This window comes from Carcharhinus amblyrhynchos, chromosome 7, assembly GCF_965287045.1.
Source record: "Carcharhinus amblyrhynchos chromosome 7, sCarAmb.v2.hapA, whole genome shotgun sequence".
NCBI classification, from domain to species: domain Eukaryota; kingdom Metazoa; phylum Chordata; class Chondrichthyes; order Carcharhiniformes; family Carcharhinidae; genus Carcharhinus; species Carcharhinus amblyrhynchos.
Window position 1 is genome coordinate 54,201,564 of NC_137330.1, and position 27,795 is coordinate 54,229,358.

General features: G+C 40.3%; 1 protein-coding gene across 3 annotated transcripts in view; it reads left to right on the forward strand.

Moving 5' to 3' along the window:
- Positions 1–27,795, forward strand: part of msraa (methionine sulfoxide reductase Aa) — a 299,961-nt gene that overhangs the window by 215,843 nt on the left and 56,323 nt on the right. For all 3 annotated transcript variants that reach the window (XM_080192332.1, XM_080192334.1, XM_080192333.1), the window contains exon 5: positions 9,826–9,932. In XM_080192332.1, coding sequence (XP_080048458.1) covers positions 9,826–9,932 — 107 coding nt within the window. The remainder of the gene's footprint in view (positions 1–9,825; positions 9,933–27,795) is intronic.

Here is a 27,795-nt window from a genome sequence, read left to right on the forward strand (position 1 = left end):
AAAGAGCAATATGTGAGGTGCTTTGCCTCACAAAAGAAGCTGTCACTGAGCTATGTTACTTCCTGTAGTCGCAGATCTAGCTTTGAGTCAAGATATGAGCAACACTGCTGTGGCTATCACGTTCTTTATGATGGTCACCGCTTGTGTAACTGACTCTGTGCAAACTGCAGCATGAATTTCTGTTGAGATGACACGAGTGACAACACCAGGTTGTGTATATATATAGCACCTTTCAATACATAATATTCCAAGGCATGTCAGAGGAGTGTTTTCAATCAAAATGTAACACTAGGTGTGAGATAGATGTGAGATATTTGGTCAAAAGCTTGGTTTTAAAGCAAACTTGCTGATGGATGTAGTTCCATGCGAATGAAGATTTAGGAGGTGTGTAGAATTGGTTGTGGGCAGAAAATCACTTTGACAATATTGGATCATGATGAGACCCAGAAGTAGTGGAAAAGTATACTCCAATCTAGGAACATGAATCTCTGGCCAGGACCAAACTGAAGTTGAGAAACCACACCAGTCTCCAGGCTTTGACAATAATTTGTCAAGACTCCACACCAACTCCACAAGACCGACGTCAACTTTGATCTCCCCCCCACCCCCCCCCCCCCCCCCCCCACACACACACACACACACACACACACACACACACACACACACACACACACACACACACAATCTCTGACTTTAACTCTGGACTCCATTCTCTAAGAGACAGAACTCTTCCTGTCTCTTAGCACCACAAGTTGTATGTTTAACACATGGTGAGCCAAGCTCTAGAAAATAAGCATGCTAAGGAGAGGTGTTTTTAAAAGGCTGTATGAATAACAAAATGATTTATGATTTGATTCATTTCAATAATTCTACCTTTTTAATATTTCAGTTTTGCAAATCATTCCTTTAACATAGGGAGCAACCATGAAAACAGGAGAGAGCAGGAATAGCAGAGCGAAGAGGGTACCCATTCATATCTCTTTACTACCAGAAAATGTGTATCCTAATAATTGGAGTTTGACATAAATGGCTTTATTTTTATATGGAGATTTCACATTGACTTGTAAAGTGTGATATAGCTCCAAACATTATGGGGAGGATATTTTGACCTCTCTGCAGTGTGTTTCTCGTGGTGGGAGGTGGCACGCCATTTGCCAGCCATGGGATTTTCTGGTCCTGCCAGTGGGATTTCCCATTGATTACAAACCCCTCCCCTCAGGAAAACTGCAGCAGGGGTGTGCCACCAGTGAGACCAGAAGATTCCGCCAGTGTGAACATCTGGATAATTCTGGCCTTTATGGCATTATTTTGGGAATAGAAATTGACTATCTACAGGTGGTGCAGGTTAAAATCTGCACATCATCCAATCTTGGAGTTTCGGGTCAAAAAATTTCCATATAACCTCATAAGCATTTTTTTTGATAAAGGAGTATTTTGCTCTCTTAATTTGTGACGGGCTGAGTTTGAAGATAGAGGTCTGTCCAATTGCTTATTGTTACTTTTTCATATCTATGCCAATAGGAAAAAATGCTGAGATTCACTTGCCCTCCTTGGGTATTCTCCGTATTGCAATGGGTCCAGGTCAGTTGACTCAAGAAGTGTTTTTTATAATTCGATTGGAGTTAGTTGAAACCAAGCAGAACAACACGGGTAGTCAGGAATAATTGGCAATTCAGAGCCCAGAATATCGACATGATTTTTATATATACTCAGATATTATGTCATTATTTGTACCGTGTGTAATTTTTCATTTACGTACTTTTGAATTAGTTTTTTGCACTTTGTGCTGAATCGAGCATTTTTCTAGAGCTTTTGGCAATCTGTGTTGCCTTTGAGGTCTTCGTTACAGAGCATGAAAGAGATAGCACCAAATTCCTTCTAATATGATGCAATAATTTACCCCTGCTTAATTAGTGTGAGTCTTCCACTTGTCAGTCTGCCCTCTCTGTGATCTAAAGTTTAAAGTTTTTTTTTATTGGAGTGGGATTTTCCGGCTGCGCTAGCTCCAAGACAGGAAAATTCTATCCTTAGTGTCACAAATAGGCATGCATTCACACTGCAATGAAATTACTCCAGTGCCTGTTTGGGTACACTGAGAGAGAATTTAGCATGACCAGTGCACCTAATCAGCATGTCTTTTTGACTGTGGGCAGAAACTGGAGCACCCAGGGGAAACCCACACAAACACAGGAAGAACATGCAGACTCTGCACAGACACTCACCCAAGCTGGGAATCAAAACCAGGTCCTTGGTGCTTTGAGGCAGCAGTGCTAACCACTGTGCCACTGTACCCCCACTGTGTAACATTTGCTAGTTTATTGCCATTTGTAAACCATTTTGCACTGCCATCAGGAAGCAAGGCTCGTCTTAGGAAATGCCCAAATAATTCCAAGTGGTAGAAAGAAGAGATTCTCATTTCATTACTCTGAGTTGGATTCGATATCAGAGGTGAAATAAAATTGTGTCAGTCCGTGCAGAATCCAGCCCTTCTCCCATGTGGATCTCACTACCACAGGAGTGCTTGAGGCAAATGACAGCTGGGTAAATAAATGAGGGAGAAAGGAATAGGAGGATACTGTCAGGCCTTTATTCTTGATTTCTCCACTTGCTCATACCCAATTGAGGCTGTTTCCACTTGCACTGCACCCCCAACTACCATTTATGTTGCAAGTATTCATAGTTTTATTGGGCAATATTGGTATATTTAAAGTATTTTTAAAATCCTTCAATGCTAGCTGAAATGAACAGGAAGGTGCTGTTGCACAAAGAATGTGTAACAACAACAGCTTTCCTGTTTTTAGCATCAATGGATTATTGCTAAAGTATAGATTGCTAAGTGTGATTCTATGTGTATGCAAATTGTAGAAAGGCAGAGGTGAGGTACTGTTGTTATTGTTCTCCAGATCACTAATAAGTGTTGTCAGGAAAGACTGCTTTCAGGTGTGACAATGCAGAGGTGTTATGTTCTATCATAATTTTTTTCCTGACATATTTGTGGTGAAGATTTTTCACCATTTTACAAACCATGCAAGAAACCCTCAAGGATTGCTGCAGTACAGTGTAATCATTTTCCCACAAATACATGCAGAAAAAGACAGGGGAGCACCAATGCAGTTGGTTCAGATTATTCATTACAAACGGTGCCTCCAAAGATACAAACCATAAAAGGATGATTCAGAGATTGGGGGATAACAGGATAAAGCTATGAGTCCGTGGCTCTCACGCACAGGATACTAGAAATAAATAAGTCAAACAACGTGGAGCCCAGCTTCTTGCAGGATCCAAAGCCAAATACTTGCTTAGGTTCTGCAGGCAAGAGGATTTTTATTTCCTCACTGGGGAAGCCTTAGCACCAAAAAGAACTGTCTAAGTAAGGATGAAGTTAAACGGAATATCTTGGAGTATCACAAAGCGATCGGGAAGCAAATCAAACATTGCCCTGTTTAGTTCGAGACGCCCCCACCCTCCAGAAGAGTTGCTTGTGAACTCTCTTCCGTTTCAGAAAAGACACACTCCTCCCTCCTTAGATAGGGTAAGTGCCTACACAGCGCACCCACCAACAAAATGCAGACCCACCGCCAATCATAAGCAAAGAATATTTTCCTGTACTGGCAATATCAGGACAACCTCTCAAGCTCTTCAAGGATACTAAACCATCAGTGTTTAATTTTGACATGGGGCTAAAGGCAAAGTGGATATATTCCCACACCCACCCTGCCTCCTTCGCGCAAAAAAGATATAGAAAGATCAGCCACTGTCTTAGTTTGCAGTAATGCAGAGAGGATTATACCTAGACTACGTCTCGCCCACTCCATCAAATGAGCACACTAAGGAATGTGTTCCATTTAAACAAATGTATTCCCCACACACTCCAGGATTTTCAAAGCAGCTACTGCCATTGCATATTCAGCCAAGGAGAATATAGGACATTGACACAAAGTGCCATGCTTAGTCGTGCACCATACTTCTCCATCTCCAGATAAATATTGCACAGCCTGAGTGCTATACAACCTACCAGCAGAATCCCCAACACACTCAAGCTGTTTAAGGATATTAAACCATTCGGATTCAATTTTAACACAGGATCTGAACCAATGCAGGAAGTTCCCCATGTCAGTTTGCACCCCTGGCATAATGAGGATATATTAGGATCAAATCTATGTCATAGGCTTAGAATAATTAAAGGAACACGTTGAGGGCTGTCTTTCATTATAAACATGGGGTGACCCTGGTTTCCAGATGATAACAGGTGAAATTCACCTCATTGTTCACATACTAGATCATCCCTGCCAAGGTGATAAATCTAGTCTCATCGAAATCTCTGCACCCAAAACTATGAAAACACATGAATCTCAATCGGGGATCAGGCCTCAAACAAGATATGGTGTACCCTTTCAAGATTAGTATATCCAGCTTTCATGCCAAAATTAAGAAGGTGTGATGGCTAGTTCTCAAAAAATTGAGAAGAAGCTTGCCCTTGGCTCCTTCTGGAAAGCTGGTCACGTGGACACTCCTCCAATGACCCCGGCTCTCCAGATATCTAACATACCATTCACTGAATTCCAAGGATTGAAAGCAGCCTTCAACTGAGGAAGCTGCATTCTCATCAATAAGGATCCTCATCTCCCCCTTGCATCAAGCTTCTTATCGATATTCTGCAGTTTAGCAGCATGAGCACTGAAATTCTGTGCCAAAAAACCGAGTTTGTCGTCTATAACCTTAATCAATTTGGCAGTCATCATCCGAAACACCTTCAACTTCGCCAGGTCAAGATTCTGCTCACTGACAAAATCGCCATATTGGGGACTTAGTTCCATCCCAGTCAGCTCGGACTGCTTCCTTCCATTGAGGATTACCATGACTTTACTCTTCTTCTTGTCCCAAAACTTAACCAGAAATCTTCCACAGACACAGTACAGAGTTTTCACTCCAAGATTAGGTATTTATGGAGTATGCGTCAGGGTAAATTATAGGATTAAAAGATGAGTCGTGCCAGAGCTCATGGAAACCAACCATTCCTGTGCTTGGATCATGTGACCATCATGTTTTCATAAATTTTGTTCCTACAATCTTAGAAATAAAAATGATAAAGTATCACCACCTTTAGTTGTGTGTAGTTGCCTTTTCAACTGTGAAAGAACAGCTGACATACCAGCAGTGTTTGTTTGCTGTCACCATTTTACCAGTGAGACCAAAACTGGCAATGGTGCTGTCACTGAGTTTTAAATATACGTCAGTAAACCTTCAATTCATCCTTTGTCTTTTGTGTCTGTTTGTATACCCGTGTGCCTCTGAATGCCAACTCTTGTAAGCTCTCATATATACTTCACCTCCATCATTCACTTGCTTTTATTAAATGTTCCCTCCTGAAGCTAGGTCAAGTGAAAACTGCTTGTTCTGTTCAAAATACTTTTATTTATTTACTGGATGTGGCAGTCGCTGGCTGGATCAGAATTTATTGCTTATCCATAATTACTCTTGAGAAGGTGATAATGAGCTGCCTTCTTGAAGCACTGCAGTCAGTCCACGTGCTGTTGGGGAGGGAGCTCCAGCGGCATTGAAGGGGCAGTGATGTATTTCCAAGTCAGGTTGGTGAACGACTTGGAGGGGAGTTTCCTGGTGGTAATCCCAGATATCTGCTGCTCTTATCCTTTAGATTGGTAGCAGTCATGGGTTTAGAAGGTGATTCCTGAGGAGTCCTGGTGAGTTCCTTCAGTGCATTTTGTAGATTTAACACACTACTGGTACTGTTCACCAGTGATGGAGAGAGTGAATGTTTGTGGAAGGGATAACAATCAAGCGGGCTGCTTTCTCCTGGATAGTGTCAAGCTTCTTGGGTGTTGTTGGACCTGCACTTATCCAGGCAAATGGAGAGCATTCCAGTGCGCTCCTGACTTGTGTCTTGTAGATGGTGGACAGACTTTAGGGAAATTGGGATGTGAGTTACTTATCACAGGATTCCTGGCCATTGATCTGCTTTTGTAGCCACAGTGTTACTATGGCTGATCCAGTTCAGTTTCAGGTCAATATTATCGCCCAGGATGTTGGTAGTGGGGGATTCTGCAGTAGTAATGCCACTGAATGGTAATTGTTAGATTCTCTCTTGGTGGAGATGGACATTGCCTGACACTAGTGTGGCATGAAATTTACTTGTCATGTATCAGCTCAAGACTGGTTGTTGTCCAGGTTTTGCTGCAGGTGGGCATGGACTGCTTCAGTATCTGAGGAGTCACAAATGGTGCTGAACATTGTGCGGTCATCAGCAAACATCCCCACTTCTGATCTTATGATGGAAGGGAGGTCATTGATGAAGCAGCTGAAGATGGTAGGGCCTAGGACACTACCCTGAGGAACTTCTGCAGTGATGTCCTGGAGCTGAAATGATTGACCTCCAACCACCACAACCATCTTCCTTTGTGCCCATATGACTCCAACCATCAGAAGGTTTTCCCTTGATTCCCATTGACTTCTGTTTTGCTAGGCTCCCTGATGTCACCCTCGATCAAATGCTGTCTTAATGTTAAAGGCAATCACTCTCATCTCATCTCTGGAGTTCAGCTCCTTTGCCCATGTTTGAACCAAGGCTATAATGAAATCGGGAGCTGAATGATACTGACAGAACCCAAACTGAGCATTTTTGAGTGGGTTATTGCTGAGTAAGCGCTTCTTGGTAGGGCTGTTGATGACCCCTTCCATCACTTTGCATCTGTTTTATAAGCCTCAATGTGGAGCTTCCAGAATTGAAAGGTGTTGATTTTATTTATTTTTATTGTTTGCAAGATTGACGTGAATAACTGATTTCTTTCAAAAAAAGTACATTCAAAACAATGCACTAGTATACTTCACATTCCCCTAGATGTTCCTCATAGTAAGACGTCTACAACACCAGGTTAAAGTCCAACAGGTTTATTTGGTAGCAAATGCCACTAATTTTCAGAGCTCTGCCCCTTTGTCACGTGAGTGTCCTGTCTAGAGACAATACACATCTCTTTAACCTATGCTTAATGTTATCTCCACTCACATTGTCTGCACCTTTAAGACTTGATTAGCTGTAAAGACTCGCATTCTAATCAGTATTCTTAAACTGAATGTGTGCCTTTATATGCCCTGTTTGTGATCTGAACTCCCCACTCACTAGCCCTGAAAGCTAGTGGCGTTTGCTACCAAATAAACCTGTTGGACTTTAACCTGGTGTTGTGAGACTTCTTATTGTGTTTACCCCAGTCCAACGCCGGCATCTCCACATCATGTTCCTCATAGTCCAGTATTTATTTTTCCTCCTCCAATTTTTTATTTAGTTCCCTTTTGAAAGCTACCATCTGTATCCACCAGTCTTTCAAGGAATGAATTCCCGATCACAAGGGTTCAATGCATTATTAAAGAAGTCTTCTCTTCTCCCTTTTGATTCTTTTGCTAATTATGTTCAATCTCTCCCAAATGGTTACCTGACTCTTATCTTGGACAGATTGGGTGGACCAGTGGATCTTTTCTTGTCCATCATTGTTTGCATGTTCATGTACCCTTGTGATTTTGAACATCTCTATTAGATCTGACCTCTAAGATGAACAATCTCAGTTTCTCCAGTCCCTTCACATAACTGAAATTCATCACTCATGGTATTATTCCCTTATATGTTAAGTTTCAATTCATTGCAGATTTGTTTATCTTGAAGGCCGAGGTGAGACTTTGATGCATGAACGCTCATGTATTCCTTTCAGTTAGCCTTCATGTGCAACTTCTGCAGTCAGCTTGCTGCACAATATTTTGCAGAATGGAGTTTGTGTAGCATATGCTGTGTTTTATTGCAGTCAGATACACAGAACATCAAGACATTGTTTAGGACAGTATACAATTCCTTCATTTTTATTGGCAAAATTACGGATAATCTAAATTTTAAATTTAGTGAAAAATGTTTGACAGTGTAAATAAAGAATAATTAAAATAAAGTTAATCCTTTCTTAAACTTTCAACTGTTTAGCCATTTACATTTGACAGCATGTAAGTTAGTCTGATTGCTGCTGCACTCCCATCCTGTTTGATTGTACATTGAGTGAGATAACCAGAGAGAAGATCAAGGTTCAGACTTGTGTCACCCATGCTGGAAAAGTGAATATTTTGGATCCAATGGAACAATTACGTTTACACAAAAGCAAAATACTGCAGATGTTGGATACCTGTTACATTACCCTGCCAGATATTTTTCCAGGAACAGGCGGTTCTGCCCACCAGCTGAGATGCCAAGGCCACGCCTGCCTGTGCAGGCCCGGGAGGCCACAGCCATTATTTACAGCCATCAGCAGTTAATTGTCTGCAGTCATGATCTTTGCCCCAATGAAGGAGGGTGCCCTGCCTCCCAAGAATGGCCAACCAATCAGATGGTCGGTAACTTTGGCCCCGGCAGTGCCACTGCTGGGACTGCAGGCAGACCCTGACTAAAAGTATGAGGGAAGTCAGAACCCAAGGTATGTCAGGCCAGTCAGGCAGATCCAGGAGAGGAAGGAGAACTGGGGTTGGGGAGAAGGGCGTGGAAAGAAGATGAGGCAACCCTCCCACCTCCCCACCCCCAAACCAGGTTCTAGGATTTACCAGGTAAAATACCAGCAGTGACAGATGGAAGTCCCCAGAGCCATCTGTTGACCACTGAAAGACCTCTATTAGCCCAAGGCAGGGCTTCTGACACCTATCCTACTGTTGGTAGAATTTTAGGGGTAATGATAGGCATGGTGGTCCCTGACATTCCATCTTGATTTAACATCTCCTTCTCTGCCAGCCCATTCCCAGAGAGGAGGAGTGTACAATTCCAGCTACCATTTTGTCCCTGTAAAATAGATTTGTGTGGACGAACTCTAGGCAAAATTAGTGAAATTGAATCCTGACAAGGCAAGAGTGCATGTTGGGTTGCATTGCGTTTCTACAGCTACAGTGTGACTACAAAGCTGGACTGTCTAGGAAATTATTAAACTGTTTAATGTTGGCAAAGAATCAAATGCCCTGTTAGCACTTAGCTAATATTAGGATTAACTGAGATTTTGACACCAGTGAATATGGATTCAAGTACACATGTGCCAAGCACACTTTGCCTGGCCAGGGCATGACTCGAGGTTGGCAGTATAACTGATTCAAATGGCACAAAGCAGATACCAGGTTCAAACTGGCACCTGTTGTGCCACCAGTATTGTAAAACTGTGTCCTCAAATGATAGATTTGACTAAGCTATCATGTATTTGCATTCCACTTGACAATTTAAACCTTGAATTGTCTTGGGGAAATGAGGGAATGATTCAAATTTGAAACCATTAAAAATACACTGGCTTGAATATAATTCTCTGGATAACCTTGAAAGGACATTGTAAAATTCAAAATTTGTCTTTTAGTGAACAATAGGAAAGGTGAATTTTATTTTTTGTTCCTAGTTTTTTTTTGCAGATTGTGAATTATTTTGTTGTATGTCTTTGACGTGATTACAGGGGATACAGTTTTTTTTTACAGATTATTAGTTATGGTAGAATAACGAGCAGCCCCCGTCCCAGTTCTTATTAAAAGAGGAATTTCCTTTATACTGCAATAGATTTCTCTAACTAGATATCACAAATTTGCATTCTGTGTTGGTAAGCACTAAGAGGCATGTTTTCCATTAATATTTCATAATTAGCCGAACTGCTTTAATCAAATACTGTTGACAACAGGCACGCCTCTTCATTGCTGATCCTTTCCGTCCACTGGGCATCTATTATGAACTGGAAAAGACTTATCATAAGACTTATTATACACACTCTACATATTGAGGACAGTAAATGTATCAACCTTCTTCTTTTTGATGTGCAGGTATGCGGCAAGGCAATGATATTGGCACACAGTACCGCTCGGTCATTTACCCATACACACAGGAGCAGATGGCTGCAGCTCTGAAATCCAAAGAGGCCTATCAGGAGGTATTGTGCATACACGTTTAGAGGGAGATTATTTTCTTTAACTGTTTCGTGGCCAGACCTGTGCCACAATTGTGTTTTTAAGCAGCAAAAGGGTTTTGATGCTTTTGCAGTCATCTGGCTGCATGGTTATAGTTATTAATCCAGAGATAAAATTTACAGCCACCCTTCTGATTTGTTTAATTGATATTGTTTAGGTTTATAATCAGACACGTTAATGTCCATTGCTATAGTTTTACTCATTAGTTCTCGCCATTTTGTTTTAGAAAGTATTTTTTCAATTATGAACGGCAGGTGTTTGAGAAACATGAAAAGTGGCCTACATTTTCCAAAATGGGTTTAGAAATCTTAATTCCTTATTGTTTCCTGCCTCCATGTTGTTGTTTTTTGAACAGAAAAATGAGACTGCAAGCAGCTATTGTACTTTCTACATCAATGTGGTATCATGAGGAGAAACTTGTATTAAAAATTTACGTAGTAGTTGAGATTATTTTGTACAACATCCAAAATATTCTCTCAGCTGTAGCGCCAGAAAACAATGTTTAACTATTTGGATTGCAAATGCCACTGGCTGGATCATGGTGCTCTAATAGGTCAAATTGTTTGACCTGAATTGCATGAAATTATGTTTTAAAATATACTTTATTTAAAAATGAACAAAATTCTGCAACCTGACTTTCCTCCCTACACCACTCTCCCATCGCACTCTTTTTGTTTTAGAAAACAGTCATACACACGTTTGTGCAGAGCTGTTACTGAAAACAGTAAAACCAGAGTAGAAATGATGGCTTAGTGATTATGTTGTTGGAAGAGTAATCCAGAGGTCAAAATAATAGAATTACAGAAATGGTTACAGCACAGAAAGAGGCCATTTTGGCCCCTTGTGTCTGTGTCAACTCTCTGCAAGAGCAGCTCTGCTCCTCTCCTCTGCTCTTTTCCCATGGCCTTGAACATTTTTTTGTCTTCAGCTAATTATCAGTTTTCCTTTGAAAGCCACGGTTGAATTTGCTACTGTAATACTCTAGGACAGTGCTCTCTAAACCCTAACCACTCGCTGTGTAACAAAGCTTTTCTTCCTGTCTTCCTGTTGTTCTTGTGTCAATCAATTTAAATCTATGTGCTCTGGGTCTTGGCCCTTCCACCAATCAGCAGAGTTTCTCTCCATCCATTCTGTCCAGATCAACACTTCACCAAATCTTCTTCAACCTTCTCCAAAGAGAACAGCTCCAACTTTGTCAATCTGTTCCCGTAACTTAGTCTCTCATTCCTGGAATAATTTCTGTAAATTTTTCTGCACCCATTGCAGTGCCATTTACTCTATGCTTTTTTTTATAAAGTCCAGGATGCTGTATGTATGAAGAGAGATTGATTAGGTTAAGATCATTCTCGCTGAAGTTCAGACAAATGAGGGGGGACCTTACAGAGATTTATAAAATTCTAACAGGATTAGAGTAGATGCAGGGAGGATGTTCCTGATGGTGGGGGAGTCCAGAACCAGGGGTCACAGTCTGAAGATTCAGGGTAGACCATTTAGGATGGGGGTGAGGAGACATTTCCTCTCCCAAGGAGTTGTGAACCTGTGGAATTCATTACTACAGGAAGTAGTTGATGCCAAAACATTGAATGTATTCAAGGGGCGGCTAGATATAGCATTTAGGGCGAATCTTGGGATCAAACATCATGGGGAGAAAGCAGAATTAGGCTACTGAGTTGGACGATAAGCCATGATAGTGATGAATGGTGGAGCAGGCTTGAAGGGCCAAATGGCCTCTTCCTGCTCCTATCTTCTATGTTTCTTTGCCAAATTAATTCATATCTCAACCCTCCATGTTACCTTCAATGATTTGTGCACATGTACCACTCCCCTGTCTGTGCTCCTGCACCCCCTTTGGATTGTACATTTCATTGTATAGTGCCTTTTACCTCATTGTATCACTTCATATTTCTCTGCATTAAATTTAATCTGCAATGTGTCTGCTCATTCCATCAGTTCTCTTGAAGTCCCTATCCTCCTCATCGTTCACAATATTTCCAAGTTGTGTGTCATCTGCAAATTTTTAAATGGTGTCCGACACTCCAAAGTGTAGGTCATTTAAATAGATCAGGAAAAGCAGGGGGCTAATACCAACCCCAGGGGAAGCAGGGGGCTAATACCAACCCCAGGGGAAGCAGTGGTCTCAATACCAACCCCAGGGGAAGCAGTGATCTCAATACCCACCCCAGGGGAAGCGGTGATCTCAATACCCACCCCAGGGGAAGCGGTGATCTCAATACTGACCCCAGGGCAAGCAGTGATCTCAATACCCACACCAGGGCAAGCAGTGATCTCAATACTGACCCCAGGGCAAGCAGTGATCTCAATACCCACACCAGGGGAAGCAGTGATCTCAATACTGATCCTTGGGGAAGCTGTGGTTCCAGTACTGTCCCCTGGGGAACCCCATTATATATTGTCCTCCAGTCTAAAAGACAATCATAGAAAATGCTGGAAAAACTCAGCAGGTCTGGCAGCATCTATGGAGAGAGAATAGAGCCAACGTTTTGAGTTCACCATTTTGCTTATGTTGTTTCTCAAGAATGATGGACACAATTCTTTGCAGATGTATTCTTTCTGCATATAAACCCTATAATAGTCATATGTAGAAGTTTTGTTATATAACTGGACATATTACAAACAGGTTTTCTACCATATAACCCAGAGGAGGTGAGTTCAGATCCCGCCATGGTAGCTTAAAGATTTGAATTCAGTTGAAACTGATCTCAGTAAATCTGGCCATATCATTAAAACTCTCCCAGTTTCGCGCGCACCCAGCACTTAGAATCAAAATGGTAAAATAAGGCCCTTTACTCCAGTTGAAGATTAAGCAGTGTTTTATACAGCTACATCATACCTTCCTTGCTTAAGTATACTCTATGCTTTTATTTATAAAGTCCAGGATGCTGCATGTATGAGGAGAGATTGATTAGGTTAAGATTATTCTTGCTGAAGTTCAGACAAATGAGGGGGGACCTTATAGAGATTTATAAAATTCTAACAGGATTAGAGTAGATGCAGGGAGGATGTTCCTGGTTCACTGAATTCCCTTTGGGGAATGGTAACTCTGAGCCCACCCCAACTGATCTCTGAAGTGGCCTGATAAGCAACTCTATTTTATTGAAAACACGATCGGCGATAACTGAATGGTATTTTTTTTAACTGAATGGCCTTTAAAAAAAATACCTACAGCTGATTTAAAAAATAATATTTGAAAATGTTAACTGGCAGCTTTTACTGTTTACCAATGGCACAGCATGTGATACTGTAGGTGACCTACATCAGATACCGTACCAACATTTCAATCTCTAGGTTTCACTTATTTTGTTAGACTTCTCTGAAGTTATATATTACCTATACAAAAATATTGGAAAGCTCTTTGGTGGTAATCAATGAGTGGTTAAAATTAGTGACCGACGTGAATCAGTATATACTGATTTCAGTTGTTACTGATTTAAAGCCGGCATGTCAGCGGGTGAGATAGTTTAAAAATAATATCTCCAGATTTAGAGTTGTATTATGCTGTTACCATTATTGTTATAAGTCTCATAAGAGTATTGGCACATCCCCCGCTGCCACTCTGTTATATGTAGCTGACACTGCATGAAATGTACTGCAGTGAAGAGCGTGTTATGGTACATAACCCTTTGAGTGCTGCTGTAAGAATCTTCGCAGTAGAGCCACCTGAATAAAAAAAATTGCTGTGCTTTTGTAATTTAGGCCAAGAGGTTTATGTCAGAAGTCGCGCTTACAGGTTCTGAAATTTCAGTTGTGAAATACTATGCGTGCAAAGCAGATTTGTGATATTTCAGACTAACTCTGGAAGCTGAGATGGATGGAAGAACCTTCCACAAAGGTGCTCAAACTTCAGTACCTGCCAGTGTTGATCAGGGATTCTGTCGTACTCTTTGAACAAAGGTAGTGAAATCTGTGGCTTTCCACCACATGTGGAATATGAAGAAAAGCTAGAATGGTAATTATGGCTCTCTGAGACACGCCATTGCCTGTACACATTCCTGGTGGCACCACAACTATTTACATTACTTTATCTGAAGCCGTTCAATGGATTATTAACCATAACTTTTTAACAGCTTTTTTATGTAGAATTATAAAAAATATAAAAAAGTGAAAAAGGTAAAAAAAAAAGTTAAGGTGCAATGTCTTGGACAACAACTGTAATTAAATAAAAACAAGTCCACCTTCTTATATCTGGGCATTGGGAAGAGAAACCCTATTGAAGGCCTCAAATGCATATTAATCTGTCTTTACATGGTTTCACCACACAAGGTCTTTCTGTAGTGCAGATGGTCATTTGTCATTACTTTTTTTAACATTATACTTTGCCATAATTCTTTTTGACTCTCTCAGAGGTTTGTGTAAAATCCCGTGCCAAGAAGTTCATGTTTTGAAAGCTAGAAGTCATTAATTAGAAGCAAAACTTCTTTTCTGGGATTATTAGGCCAATGCAAAAGGTTTAGATAACAACCAAAGAATGTTCAGGACTTGTGGAAGTAAAATTTGCAGAATTTTATTTGTGTTGGCCTTTGGGCTTGTGTGATTACTCCTCGCAATTCACTTAGAAGCACTGGTGATATGAGTGAACAGTAAGAAACTCAGAACTTGGATATTATAAAACATTGCATCTTGACCACAGCAGAGAAATGGACTTGTGGAGCACTTAGGGATGTTGTGATACTGAACTGACAGTTCTACAGCGTTTCCCAAATGTTTAAGATGCTGAGGCATATGTCATTTTCATGTGCAATCTTTAATGCAGTTTGCAATATTATAGTACTGTGTGAGTATTGAACAAATATGTTAGGATTGTATTGTAAACCAGGATACTGGAGACAAGAGAACAGCAGGTCATGCATCAATAACCAATGCACGTGTTATTGCATAAGAATCACATGTTTTGTAATATTGTTATGGGATGATGTAGCTGTTTTATTGTAATCTATAGTTAAATAGGTTCAAATTTCATGTTAGGATTATTGATAAACAATTGTACGCAACTGTAATTAATTGTTTTAAAGTCATTATGAATTTTTATATTGGAGGAATTAGTTGTTTGCACATTAAGTGAAAATTTATGAAGAATTATTTGAATTAAAATGTACATTTTTCAGTGCACAAACCCAAATACTTACAGCCTACCAGACAGAACGGTGAATGGAAAACTGGACTAAAGCTCCCTCTGGTGGCTTGATTTCTGCCATTTTTCTGGCCTCCTCCGGCGCTTGTGTGACATCTGTGAGGTGCACTACAGATCTATTACCACGGCAACAGACTCTGTTTTGCCCTTTGATTTTCTGAGGAAAGCAAGTGAGGTCAGGGGTCAGGTGCATATTGTCACGCAGCTGTTTGGAAATCAGCTGTTGGCCTTGGCTATAGCAAGGAGATGTTGGAGGCGATGAGGTTAAGCAGCTCTGAATAACTGCCAGCTGTGTGCATCACGGCTGTATAACCAAGGGACCCTAAGGCCAATGTCATTAGCTTTGTCCTCAGATTTGAGGGGGGAACGGGATGGACGAAGACAATGCTTTTTTCCAATAATGTTTCGTTCAGTTTCTGTAGTCAGTTCCATCTGCTGCATCATATGCATTGTGTTTCTGCTGTAAGCAATAATTCTGGTGTGTACACAAAACTGAACTGCATGAATGCTATCTTGAAAGAAAATGCATCTTTGAAACCGTAGGTTAAAATTCCTTCTGACAGTTTTCCTTTTCTTCCGGGCTGTGCTAATAAAGCTGTTCCCCCTTTTTGTACATTAGACCTTATTGTAAAAAAAAACTATTTAAACAAGGGGGAAAATCAATTAATTGAGATATATAATGGGCAGATAAAATGAAAACAAAGCTAAAAGATCCATGAAGATGTGCACGTTGGACTGGTTGTGCCTAGTCTGCTAGCTGATCTTTTGGTCAGGTTACTAAATCATATTTCTGCGTTTGTTTAACCATACTACGGTTATATAGTTAATGAAATGTTGATGGAATTCAACTATTGGAGTGTTTTGCAATTAAGGTACAGACAATGTCACAATGCAGCTACCATTTTGAATGTAATATGCAGTAGGTTTCTCAGACGGACACCAATCCATGCAACATGCTCATTGCCTCCTTGCTTTTGTGTACCTGTGTATAATATATTATGTTCCTATTGGCTTCAATTGATATTAAAGAAGGATTCTTAGACTTGTTTAGCAAGTTTTAAAGCCGCTAAGTGAATCAAGAGCTGAACGTTTTTTGTGTAGCAGATTATAAAGTTGGAAGTCGCATTTTATTGTACTTCTGGACTTCAGCTGGGAAGAAAGCTTTCATTAAAGTCTTTGTGAATGGGTTAATTTTTAAAATGTTAATTTTTAAAACCCATACCTGATTTGGTAGTTTATAGTCCATTTGATTGAAATGGCTTGAATTATCAAGCTAGCAACAGCAAATTGCAGGGTTCCTGGACTGTGCTGTTTTCTAAACTGTTTAATCATAGCTTACAATTTTACTTTGTGATTTTCTTTCCAGACTTTGTTGGGAATGGCTGAGTAACTAATCTGCATCTGAGAACAGGAATCCTGAATAATATTTAAATGCAACATTTGAAATCTTATTTTTTGACTTTCCAGGCACCCAATGTATAGCTCCAATTGTTTTTTTTTCCCCCACACACTTTTCTGTTCAATCTGTTTTATAGCAGATTTCTTTTAAATGAGCTGGAAATTTCTTCCAAACTACTGCTGCTTTGGCAAAAGAGGAGGAAGCCACTCTGAGGAAATTCTAAACTTATCTGCTTATATCTTAGAAATCATCACTCTAATACATTTCTGTCTGCATAATTTCTGTTTTGATTTCTTACATTTTGTTTCCACCTATTCCTATTATAAATTCCTGTGTACAGACTTCTTATGGGTTTCCCGATGAGAGCCCAAAATTGCATTGTAAAAGAAAATAATTTGCCATTTTTTTCTCAATAACTGAAATTGACCAAAATAAGGGCTTAAAAACTGACAACATGCATATTTTGCATGAATAAACTTATCAGTTAAAATATATTTTTGTCCTTTAGTTCTAAACTTGGTTTAGAGTTCCCAAATTTGTGATTACTTGAGTTGAATTTGGATAATATAGTCTCAGCATGTTCATTTTACCTAGTTCCCCAGTGTTCAGTTACATTGAGTTCCTGTTTAACATTGCCTTGTTTAACGTTGCTTTGCTTTAATGAGAACAAGTTAATGGGGCCCATAATCTCAATGAGTGCAGTAAAAGTCACTTTAATGTCACATCCCATGTGACTTGATTGGAGCTATTTTGGAGTGGCTTCTCTCACTATCAAATTCTCCACCTTGTGATCATTTTCCATACCCGACCCTCTAATCTCTTCCTTCTCCCCCACCCGCTAACCTGTGGCCTCTCCCTGTGCCTGACCCACTCTGTTGGTGAATTGCCCTCCCTGACTCATGCTATTACCACTTCCTTCTCCTGAACCTGTGTTCCTGATCATGATCCAAGTCCGACTGACCTGATGCCGGAGCTCCACGGTTATGAAATTGCAAGTCCTGATGATGCAGAAGTGTGGAGCTGGGGCTATTACAATCCAACCTTTTTTTTGTAAAAGCTCTCAAAGTCGAAGCTTCGGCTGCTTCCATGCCCTTGCTGCACAGTGAGGGTTCAGGAGAGCAAAGTGGTGAGTGGGAGCATTGAAAAAAAAATTATTGTAACAGCTCCAGCTCCTATATCATCGAGGCCCGTACATTCACAACTGTGGAGCTTCAGTCTCGAATTGGAACTGGATGGTGAATGGGAAGGCAATGTTATAATTCAGGTCAGAAACTCCACGGTGTTTTATGAAGTCTTCCTGGATCAGAAGTTTTGCAATTTGAATTTGGCTAGGGTAAGCATGAGCTGTTTTACTTGAGGTATGATTCAAATGACCCACTAGGGAGCTTTTATCAAAGTTTATTTAAGAATACAGTTAACATATATGGAAAGAAAATTAGCAAAACGTTTTACCAATTACAAACAAGAAAAAAACACAACCATGATATTGTATAACCTTAATAGCTAAATACTGTTCCAACCAAACAAATCCCATAAACAAAATCCTTGCTGCAGGTTTAGCACAGAAAATATGAATGCTCGCGTGATGCTGGAATTTAGTCCTTTGGTTGGATGTTGCAGATCTCTTGACACACACACAGACAATCTTGAAGTCAGAACAGCTTTTCAAAACATCAGAGAGAGGGAGAGAGACTCTAGATACTAGTTAGCAAATGATCAACAGCTAAATTTTCACTCCAGGAAGGCCTCATTCCAGCTAGCCAGCAGAATTTGCAATACCAGGGAGAGAGAGAGACACACTGCTTTCTAGTCTGATGTCCGACCACCTAAAACAAAACAGCAGCCAAACTGAAAATAAAAGAACTCCTGTTAGATGACCTGTCAATCATTCTTTCCCCTCACAATTCAGGATCATTAAAAAGTCCCAGAAAGTACCTGAGGTCCAGAATAAAAGTAAACAAAACCCCATTTAAGCCATTAAAGCAGCAATAAAAGAACTTCTACCCAGACAACATGGCAACAATAAAAAACCAAAGCTGCTTATCACTGCAGAGAGCATGACTAAAAGAAACACATTTCTTAAAGGCATATTAGCATCACAGCAGCTTCACAAAAGGAAAATGGTAAGATGATGTGTTGGGGAATGGGTGGTTCAACTGGTCATGCACAAGGAAAGGCTGCCAGTCAGAGGGTCTGGAGATAGGGAGAGATCACGAGTCAGAGGTTTGGAGATGGGAAAAGGTTGCCAGTCAGAGGGTTTGGAGATGAGGAGAGACTGCTAGTCCAAGGGTTTGGAGATGGGGAGCGACTGCTAGTCAGCAGGCTAGGAGATGGGGAAAGCTGCCAGTCAGAGGGTTTGGCAATGGGGGAGATCACTAGTCAGCATGTTTGGCCTCTTTTAGGTAGTCAGAGGGTTTGGAGATAGGGCGACATCACTAATCAGAGGGTTTGAAGGGGGAGGGGATGGATTTTCAGCTCTCAGGAGGATAAGAAATGGAAAGTTCAAGAAGCAGTGATGAGCAGGAGGTACTATGTTTCTCTTCTGTGTTTTTAAATTTATTTTATTTTGAAAGCTATTTCATTTATCAATATAGGAATTTAGCAATGCAAAGTATCTTAACCTAGTGTACAATGTTTAGGATTCTTTTCCTTTGAGGAAGAGTTCTATAAATCTAATGCTATTTTCAACATTGAATCCTATGGGAGCTATTGTTTCATTTAAAGTCCTAATTTTCAGGAGCATAACCACAGCTGATGTTTTATCTTTCTTCAACTTCCAGCATTTTCTGCTAGTAGATTTCTTTCTCGAAGAAATTGTGAAAAACAGGACAAATTTCTAACGTTTAATTGAGATTTCTTTAAAGTGACTCTGTCAATGTGAAAGAGTAGAGCCACAACACTAATTATTATCCTGTTGTAACTTTTGTGTTCTATGTAAATGTATTAAGAAAATGAGAGACAGCGGGTAAAAGTGAGAGTCTGTTCTTGCTCATGCTAATGTTGAATTTAAAAAAAGGTCGAGTCTTGAAGACAACTAATTTCCTGACTGTAAGCTAGAAAAGGTTACTGCTAATCATATACATCTGTGCAATAGAGACTTTAGCTTCTAAAGTATATCTAACAAGGGAGCAGGGGAGGCGGAGAGGAAGATGCAAATAAAGAGCAAGGTGGATAGGCTGTTTATTTCCTCATTTAAGATGTCCCAGTGAAATAGCAATTGCTTCTGAGTCAGTGCGTCAATGATCAAATCCGCTCTGGAAATTGAGTACATAATCTGGGCTGAAACTCTAGTGCAGTACTGAGAGTATACTGCACCATTGGAGATCTTTGATTGAAATGAGATATTAAACCCTCTCAAGTGCAACAAAAATAAAAGGAGGAAATAAGTTCTTCAGGTGCCCTGGCCAATACTTAATGCTTCTTCAGCCTCACTAAAACAAATTGCATGTCATTTATCTTATTGCTTTTGCAAATTGCAGCATATCTTTATGTTACGATTGAGACTACACTGCAGAAGAATTTCCTTAGGTGTGAAGCAACTGGGACATCCTAAGAATGTAAAAGGTGTTTTATGTACGCAAGTGTTTCGAACTTTCTCTTTCTCCAACTTTAATTCTAATCTGATTCTTTTTGAAAAAAGTCTTTGAAAATTTGAAAACTTGAGGAAGGAGGTTTGGATAATAGAATGGGGGCTGAGAAAAAACCAGGAGACTGAGATGGCTTTGGGAGTGAAGGGTTGGAGAATGTAGTTTGATTGGGAAGGGTTTTGAGAATGGGCAGATTGAGAGAAACAGAGTGAATGTGTTGGTGAGGGAGAGGATTAAAAGAGGAAAAAGAGGTAGCTGAGAGAGAAAGATGGAACATTGGGAAGGAAGGGTTTTGAGGAAAAGCTAGGATTTGAGATAATTATCAGAGAAAAGATGGGCATTGAGAAAGGTTTTGTGAGAAAGTTTATTTATTTGACTCAAGTAAGGATTACATTAACATGACAATGAAGTTGCTGTGGAATTCCCCCAGTCGCCACAGTCTGGCGCCTGTTCGGGTCAATGCACCTAACCAGCACGTCTTTCAGAACGTGGGAGGAAACTGGAACACTGGAGGAAACCTACGCAGACATGGGGAAAACGTTCAGATTCCACACAGACAGTGGCCCAAGCCGGGAATCAAACCCAGGTCCCTGGTGCTGTGAAGCAACAGTGCTAACCGCTGTGCTATCTTGCCGCCCAAGGTTGGGAAGGAGAGAGAGACTAAGCAAGACACAACTAAAGAAAAACGGGTAACTTTTTTCCTCATTCTAATTTGATTTATTTTAGAAAAATAAACTTGACAGCACCTTTTTGAGCAAAGAAATTATGCAGTGAGAGGGAGAAAAGAAGATAAACAAGATAGAAATTTGTGGTCTTGGCAAGAAAGATGGAATTTGAGGGAGTAGGTAGAGGTTAAAGATAAAGTAGGTGACAGCAGAGCAAAGGTGATTGGAGAACACAGTCGGGCAAACAAGAAGTTGATGGAAGGGATAGTGGAAAGTGTGATAGGAGAAAGAGGGTGAGGGAGGAAGTGCGATTGTGGGATCGGTGTTACCGAAGCTGATATTTTTTCCAAGAAACCTTCCACCACCACAAATCTAGCTGGTAGCTATTGGTAGCTGCTTCCCCTTTTACATCAGAAGTTACAGACACTACTTATTAAATGTAATTCAAAATAAAATTTAATAAGTGTGAAAAAGGTGGTTAGAACAGATGCAAGCATAAATAACCGATGAGAGAAGCAGAAAAGATATGAAGTAGAAGGAGAGAGACAAGAGTGAGAACAACACAACAACACAAAAACATCAGAGCAGGTAAAAGAATCACTATATTCACTGGTTTTCTGTGTGATACCACATGAGGATGACTACTGTACAATATAAATATTGGTGATGTAGTAAGATTACAGGTACTTTTCTCACACAGATATCAACAAGAGCTGGAAATCATTTTCAGCTTCGTGTATGTTTATTACCTGCGAAAGGATTGTGTTCAAATCACTGATGCATTGCTTGCTACAGCTTGTATAAAGTGTGGTAGCGATTGTTTTTTTTTGTCTAGAATCGATGAGTTACTCTGTGTCATTTATTATCCGTTAAATATCATATGATTGGTAACATTTAACTTGCCTAATCTTTTTTTCAAAACTGCTTAAAAGATGTGTCATCAACTATTTTCTGCAGCTATATTTGTTCAAATAACCTACCCCATAATCTTAAACATATTATACCAAAGTTTATATTCTACCTAAAAACATCAGCAAACAGCTTTGAGACATCATCCTTTTGTTTCAAATTACTTTCACATTTTACCTTGTGATCTTTTTATTTATGATTTATGTCAGGAATAACAATACATTATAGTCCACATTTTTGTGCGTAAATCCTGAGTATTCTTTTAAATGTAGCGTCGAAATTATGTTCTGAGTTCAAAAATGTGTTTGAAAGTTAAACACTTGCAGCCCATTGCATTACAACAACCTCCGCAGGACCATCTGTGCAGTGCTACTGTTATAATTCAGTATAACTTTCTAGCAGTACTCCACTGGGCTTGCACATTGAATGTCAATAGGTACCAGAGCAATCCCCTCCACATCCTGGGCTCAGGAAGCATTCTGCTTCGTTTACATAATTTTACTTTCTCAGACTTTAACTGACTCGATCCCTCTTAGAGCTGAGTGATTGTGCAATAGTTGTTGGACTTGGAAACGTGTCTCCTCTTCACCTTTGACACCTATTAACAGGTTTTATGTCCAAAAGATCAGTATTAACATTGGCAAGCACAGATAGTGTCTTGATTCCTAGCCCTCCATCATTTCAGCAGCGTTTATTTAAACATTAATCCAGACAATTGCCCAGAAAGTACATTGTTTTTTGGCTGTCTGACCTTTGAATTTCAACTTTGGGTATCTTAGGAAGCACCTATCTGGACATCATTACACATACACCTTCTGAACCAATATGTCCCTATTCAAATAAAAAGGAACCAAGATTTTACATCAGGGTATCTATTAAACAGAGGTTGAATTCTGCTTTAGAATATTAGAAGATCTCGCTTCCCTGGTGAGGTGCCCTCTGCAGAAACCAGTGATGGTGATGTGATTAAATAATTGCTTGCTAATTTTCAGAGGGCTCTGATTTGCGGTTCCCAATGATGTGGAAACAAATAACCCCATGTTCCACATTTATCATCCATTCCACAAGCCATTTTGCAACAGGGGTTTATGTACACTGGAGTTCTTAGGATATATGGCACAGAAGCAAACCATTCAGTCCAACTAGTTCATGCCAATGTTCGTGCTCCATTTGAGTCTCCTTCCATCTTTTCTCGTTTAAACTTGCGTGTTTGTCTAGCTTCCTCTTGAATGTATCTATACTACTGACTTCAACTTCTCCTTTTGGAAGGGAGTTTCACTAATCTGTGGATAAAGAAGTTACTTCTAAATTTGCCTTTGAATTTCTTGGTGACCAGCTTGTGTTGATGGCCCCAAGCTGTCTGCTTTTTCACAAGAGGAAACATTCTCCCTTTAACTTCTCTATCAAAACCTTTCATAATCTTAAAGACCTCTATTAGATCACCCTCAGTCTTTTTGCAAGAGGAAAGAGACGTAGCCCGTCGATTTTTTTTCCGATAGGTTTACTCGTACATGTCTGGTATCCTTGTTAATCTTCTGTGCTCTCTTTACAGTGCCTTTCTATCCTTTTTATAATATGCTGATCAGAATTGCACGCAGTTCTCTAACTGTCGTCCAACCAAGGTTTGATACAGGTTTAGCATAACCTCCCTACTTTGCAATCCTATCGGATTAGAATTAAAACACAGTGCTTTGTTTGTTTTTTATGGCCTTGCTAACTTGTGATGGGACTTTTGGTGATTGATAAATTCCTCTATGCCACCCGATCTTGACCTTGAACCTTCCAAGTAAGTGACCTTTCTATTATTATAAACAATTTTAAATTGAATATGTATAGTGTGTTAAGACAGATAAAAATGGTTTCTGTTTCACTTAAGTTTTGTTTATTCTAATTAGTCTTCAGAGGCAGAAATCCCTTTATTTACAAACTCTAACATCAGTAGACAGAGTGCTGGTTGGCAGTCTATCTTCAGAGGTGGCAGAGGAACTGACACTCCTGGTTAAGTGCAGACAAAGGCTCCCTGATTGACCCATCAATTGGATCCTTAATCAGGGACATCTTTTCGTGGGATCCTTAATCAGGGAATTTGTACTCAAAATAGGCCAACCTCAACGACCTGATTGAAGTCATTACATTTATGAACCTTGCTTCCTGAGTGTCTGGATGCACTGTGACTAAAAGGTTTTAGGTCTTTTGGGTTTGTTTGTGTATATATATATTTTAATGAACTCTTACAATCCCTGAATTAGAGATGGGTTAAAGGGGTTGAAAGTTCAGTGATTCTGGAAACAAAGTAGAAAACTGTTACTGTTGTCTCACAATGGTGATCCAGTGGCACAGACAGAAAAGACAGGAGTTGAGAGTGTGTGTCGGAGAGAGAAGACATGAATTTTAAGTTCTTGAAGAACTATAAGACTAGTGGGACAGTAGTTTACTGAGTAATCAGTTATGGGACTCGGTAACATGATTGGCTCAACAGAAATGCTACCGGAAGACAGTTTAGGAAACTCATTTGTTTCCTCTGCAGTTGAAGAAGCAGTGAGTTTAGGGTGTGGTTTTTTGGATGTTTTGGAGAGAGGTACAAGGCAGGTGGGAAGCATCAAGTGAATGCTCAGGAATTCGTTGGAAGAAAATAGTTTGCAACTGTGCCAATTCCAAATGAGAAGCCTTTTTGTCAAGCTATTGGTAGCTGTTCACTGGTTACTGAGCCTGTAAAGACATTACTGCAGTAAAATAATAGTGTGAACAGAGTTTTTATTGAGATTTTTTCACAACCTTTTTAGTCTAATGTAATATAGTTCACTTTTCTTGTTTTAATAAATATTTTATTCTTTGTATGAAAAATGCATCAATAGACTCCTGTAAATTTGTTCAGTATCTTTCTTCCATGTTTTCTAAAAAGAGTTAGGATCTATCAGGCCAGGTTTCTGGGATCTGACTTGTCCAGCATTAGCATCAAAAGTGGCTAGCATTGCTGCCTCACAGTGCCAGGGACCCATGTTCAATTCTGATCTCGGGTCAGTATCTGCGTGGAGTTTATGCGGTCTCCCCGTGTCTGCATGGTTTCCTCCGGATGCTCCGGTTTCCTTCCACACTCCAACGACATGCAGGTTAGGTTGATTGGGCATGCTAAATTGCCGATAGTATCAGGGAGACTAGCAGGGCAAATAAATGGGGTTACAGGGATAGGGTCTGGATAGGATTGTTGTTGATGCAGGCTTGATGGGCTGAATGGCCTCCTTCTGCACTGGAGAGATTCAATGATTCAATGAAATGTATTACCTCATTCTTGTCAATTATTTGCTCATTATGTAAGCTTATGCATGTTCTCTTCCCGGTCCCTGCTTCTTGCCTTGAAGTCAACTAACAATCCATTCTGCCACTTGCCCCCAATTCCAAATTCCCTGAACTTTTTAATTCTATTAGGAGCCTGGACTTTAAAAAGAGCTTTAATAAGTTACATGGACTGCATTGCCACATCATTGTCTCATGTCTCTGTCCCTTCAGAAAAAGATAACCCCTTGAACTGTTTTTGACTGCACATCTCCTTAGACCTGTCTCACATCATAAGTTCTAAATCTCTGTATTCTTTCAGGGACAGCTATGCAAATTATTCTATTATTTTTATGATTTTACTCAAAACTCATCCCCTGTCTCTACCTTTCCTCTCTGCCAACTCAGCAATCAAACCAAAGACGTGCACATCTCGTCTGCAATCAAACTAGGAGTGTGGACGTCTAGTCCATTGAGCTGACTTCATCCGGACGCGGCCTTGTACGGCCTTGCACACTAGCAGCTGTATCTCCTTGGGAAATCTCCTGTGGTCAATTTAGGAAAACAGTAGGGAAAAAAATTCTCCTGATGTCTGGAAACAGTTAAGCATGTTCCAATTGATTCAAAATGCAAGAAAAAGGTGCCAAGGCATTTGATCAGCTTGAGTAGTCAATAGTTATTAGAGAACTCCAGCATGACCTTTGGGACAGATATTTGTTCCACTGACTCTCAAAAAAGGCTTTTGGCTAAGATTTGATTGTGTGCGATTGATGGTCAGATATTACGCTGGTTAGGGAGCCGGTTGTAAGCTCATATGCTACCTATGGGTGGTTCTCTGTGGGAGTTGATTTATGAGGAAACAGGGTATAACTGGAGTCTCCACAGGATTCTGTTTGGATGGTGGCTCTGCCCCACATTTGTAAATGAATTGTGTGAGGACATTAGCAAGGATCAGTTAGATGACACAAAAGTGTGCATGCATATTGGAAATTTAGGTAAGATCGATAAGTAGGGTGTAAGCTTCTTTGGAGAGCATACAGATCCAGGCTTAGGTGTGGCAAGTATCACTAAATGGCGTATTATGTATTTAGGTCTAGAAAGGTGTAGACGTTTGCGAGGATAAAGAGTAAAAGATTAGGTACTATTCGAGAATAGATGGGAGTCACCGTTGTATCTAGCTATCTGCTGTTTTGGGCATATCTCAGAGACTTGCCTAACAATAACAGTCAGAATCTCCAACCTCTGCCTGGCCATGGTTAGGATCCATGATGTGGAGATACCGGCGTTGGACTAGGGTAAACACAGTAAGAAGTCTCACAACACCAGGTTAAAGTCTAACAGGTTTATTTGGTAGCAAAAGCTACTAGCTTTTGGAACGCTGCTCCTTCATACTACTTTACTATGGCTGGGATGGGCACAATAAGAAGTCTCACAACACCAGGTCAAAATCCAACAGGTTGATTTGGAATCACGAGCTTCCAGAGTGCTGCTCTTTCACCAGGTGAGTGGGGAGGTAGGCTAGGGAGTGAAGACGTGAAACCTACCTCTCCACTCAACTAATGAAGGAGCAGCGTTCTGAAAGCTCGTGATTCGAAATAAACCTGTTGGACTTTGACATGGTGTTATGAGACTTCTTACTGTGCACACCCCAGTCCAATGCCAACATCTCCTCATCATAGGGAGGTGCTTCTTGTCATGTTCCCTCAGTTCTCCTCTGGCCACAGTTTCCTCCATTTCCTGAGAAAAGAGACTGCTTTATAATTATTTATTTTTAATTCCCTGGTCTTCTGGGGTCAGGCCCTCATTGCAGTGCCAGGTCATGTCTTCAACTGTTAAAGACACTTTCCAGAAAGAGTCACTAAGTATTTTTTTTGGCCATCAAGTATGTCCTACTTCTTTTAGCTCAAAGATAATGAAGCCATTTGTATAACTATATAACAGCGTCCTGACTGAAATTAGTAGCTAACTCAGTAAAGAACAGACCTTGGGTAGCACAGTGATTAGCACTGCTACCTCTCAACACTAGGGATCCAAGTTCAATTCTGGCCTCAGTCACTGTCTGTGTGGAATTTGCACATTCTCCCCATGTCTGTATGGATTTCCTTGGGGTGCTCCAGTTTCCTCTCAGTTCAAAGATGTGCGGGTTAGGTTGATTGGCCGTGCTAAATTGGTCCTAGTGTCGGGGGCTTAACAGGGTAAATGTGTGGGGTTACAGGAATAGGGCCTGGATGGGATTGTGCTAGGTACAGACTCAATGGGCCGAATGGCTTCCTGTACTGTGGGATTCATGATCTTATGAAGGAAATTTCTTAATCCTTAATGTGATATTGGATTATGGTGAAAAATTTTCATTGTAATGATCTTCCACTTCAATAACAGTGATTTTAACAATGAAAAGTAAATCCTATGCCATGATAGAACTAAGTACTAAAGGGCCTTGCAAATCACTATTGCATATTCTTTTGAAATCCTGTAATAGCTGCGATATTTTCTCACACACATGACTGTTTGGGGTAACTTGTCTCTCAGGAGATTGATCTTTACTAGGTAATTCAGATGAAGCAATTAACGCTAATAGGAATGATAAAACGTGCTCTGATATTTTGGGACTATTTGGAATGATCTTGTGGTAATCAGTAGAATGTGACAAAGTGAGTGGATATGTATCACTATGCAGGACTACAGCTCACTGCAACAGCAGCAGAGGAGCAGCTGCTTCCAAGGCTCACGGTGGAAGCCTCATTTTGAAATCGGCAGTGGTTCATGGGCAAGACACCCACTTTGCAGCCCAACAGCTACAAACACAACAAGAGCTTTCATTGATTGCTTTCAGATTTAATGTGA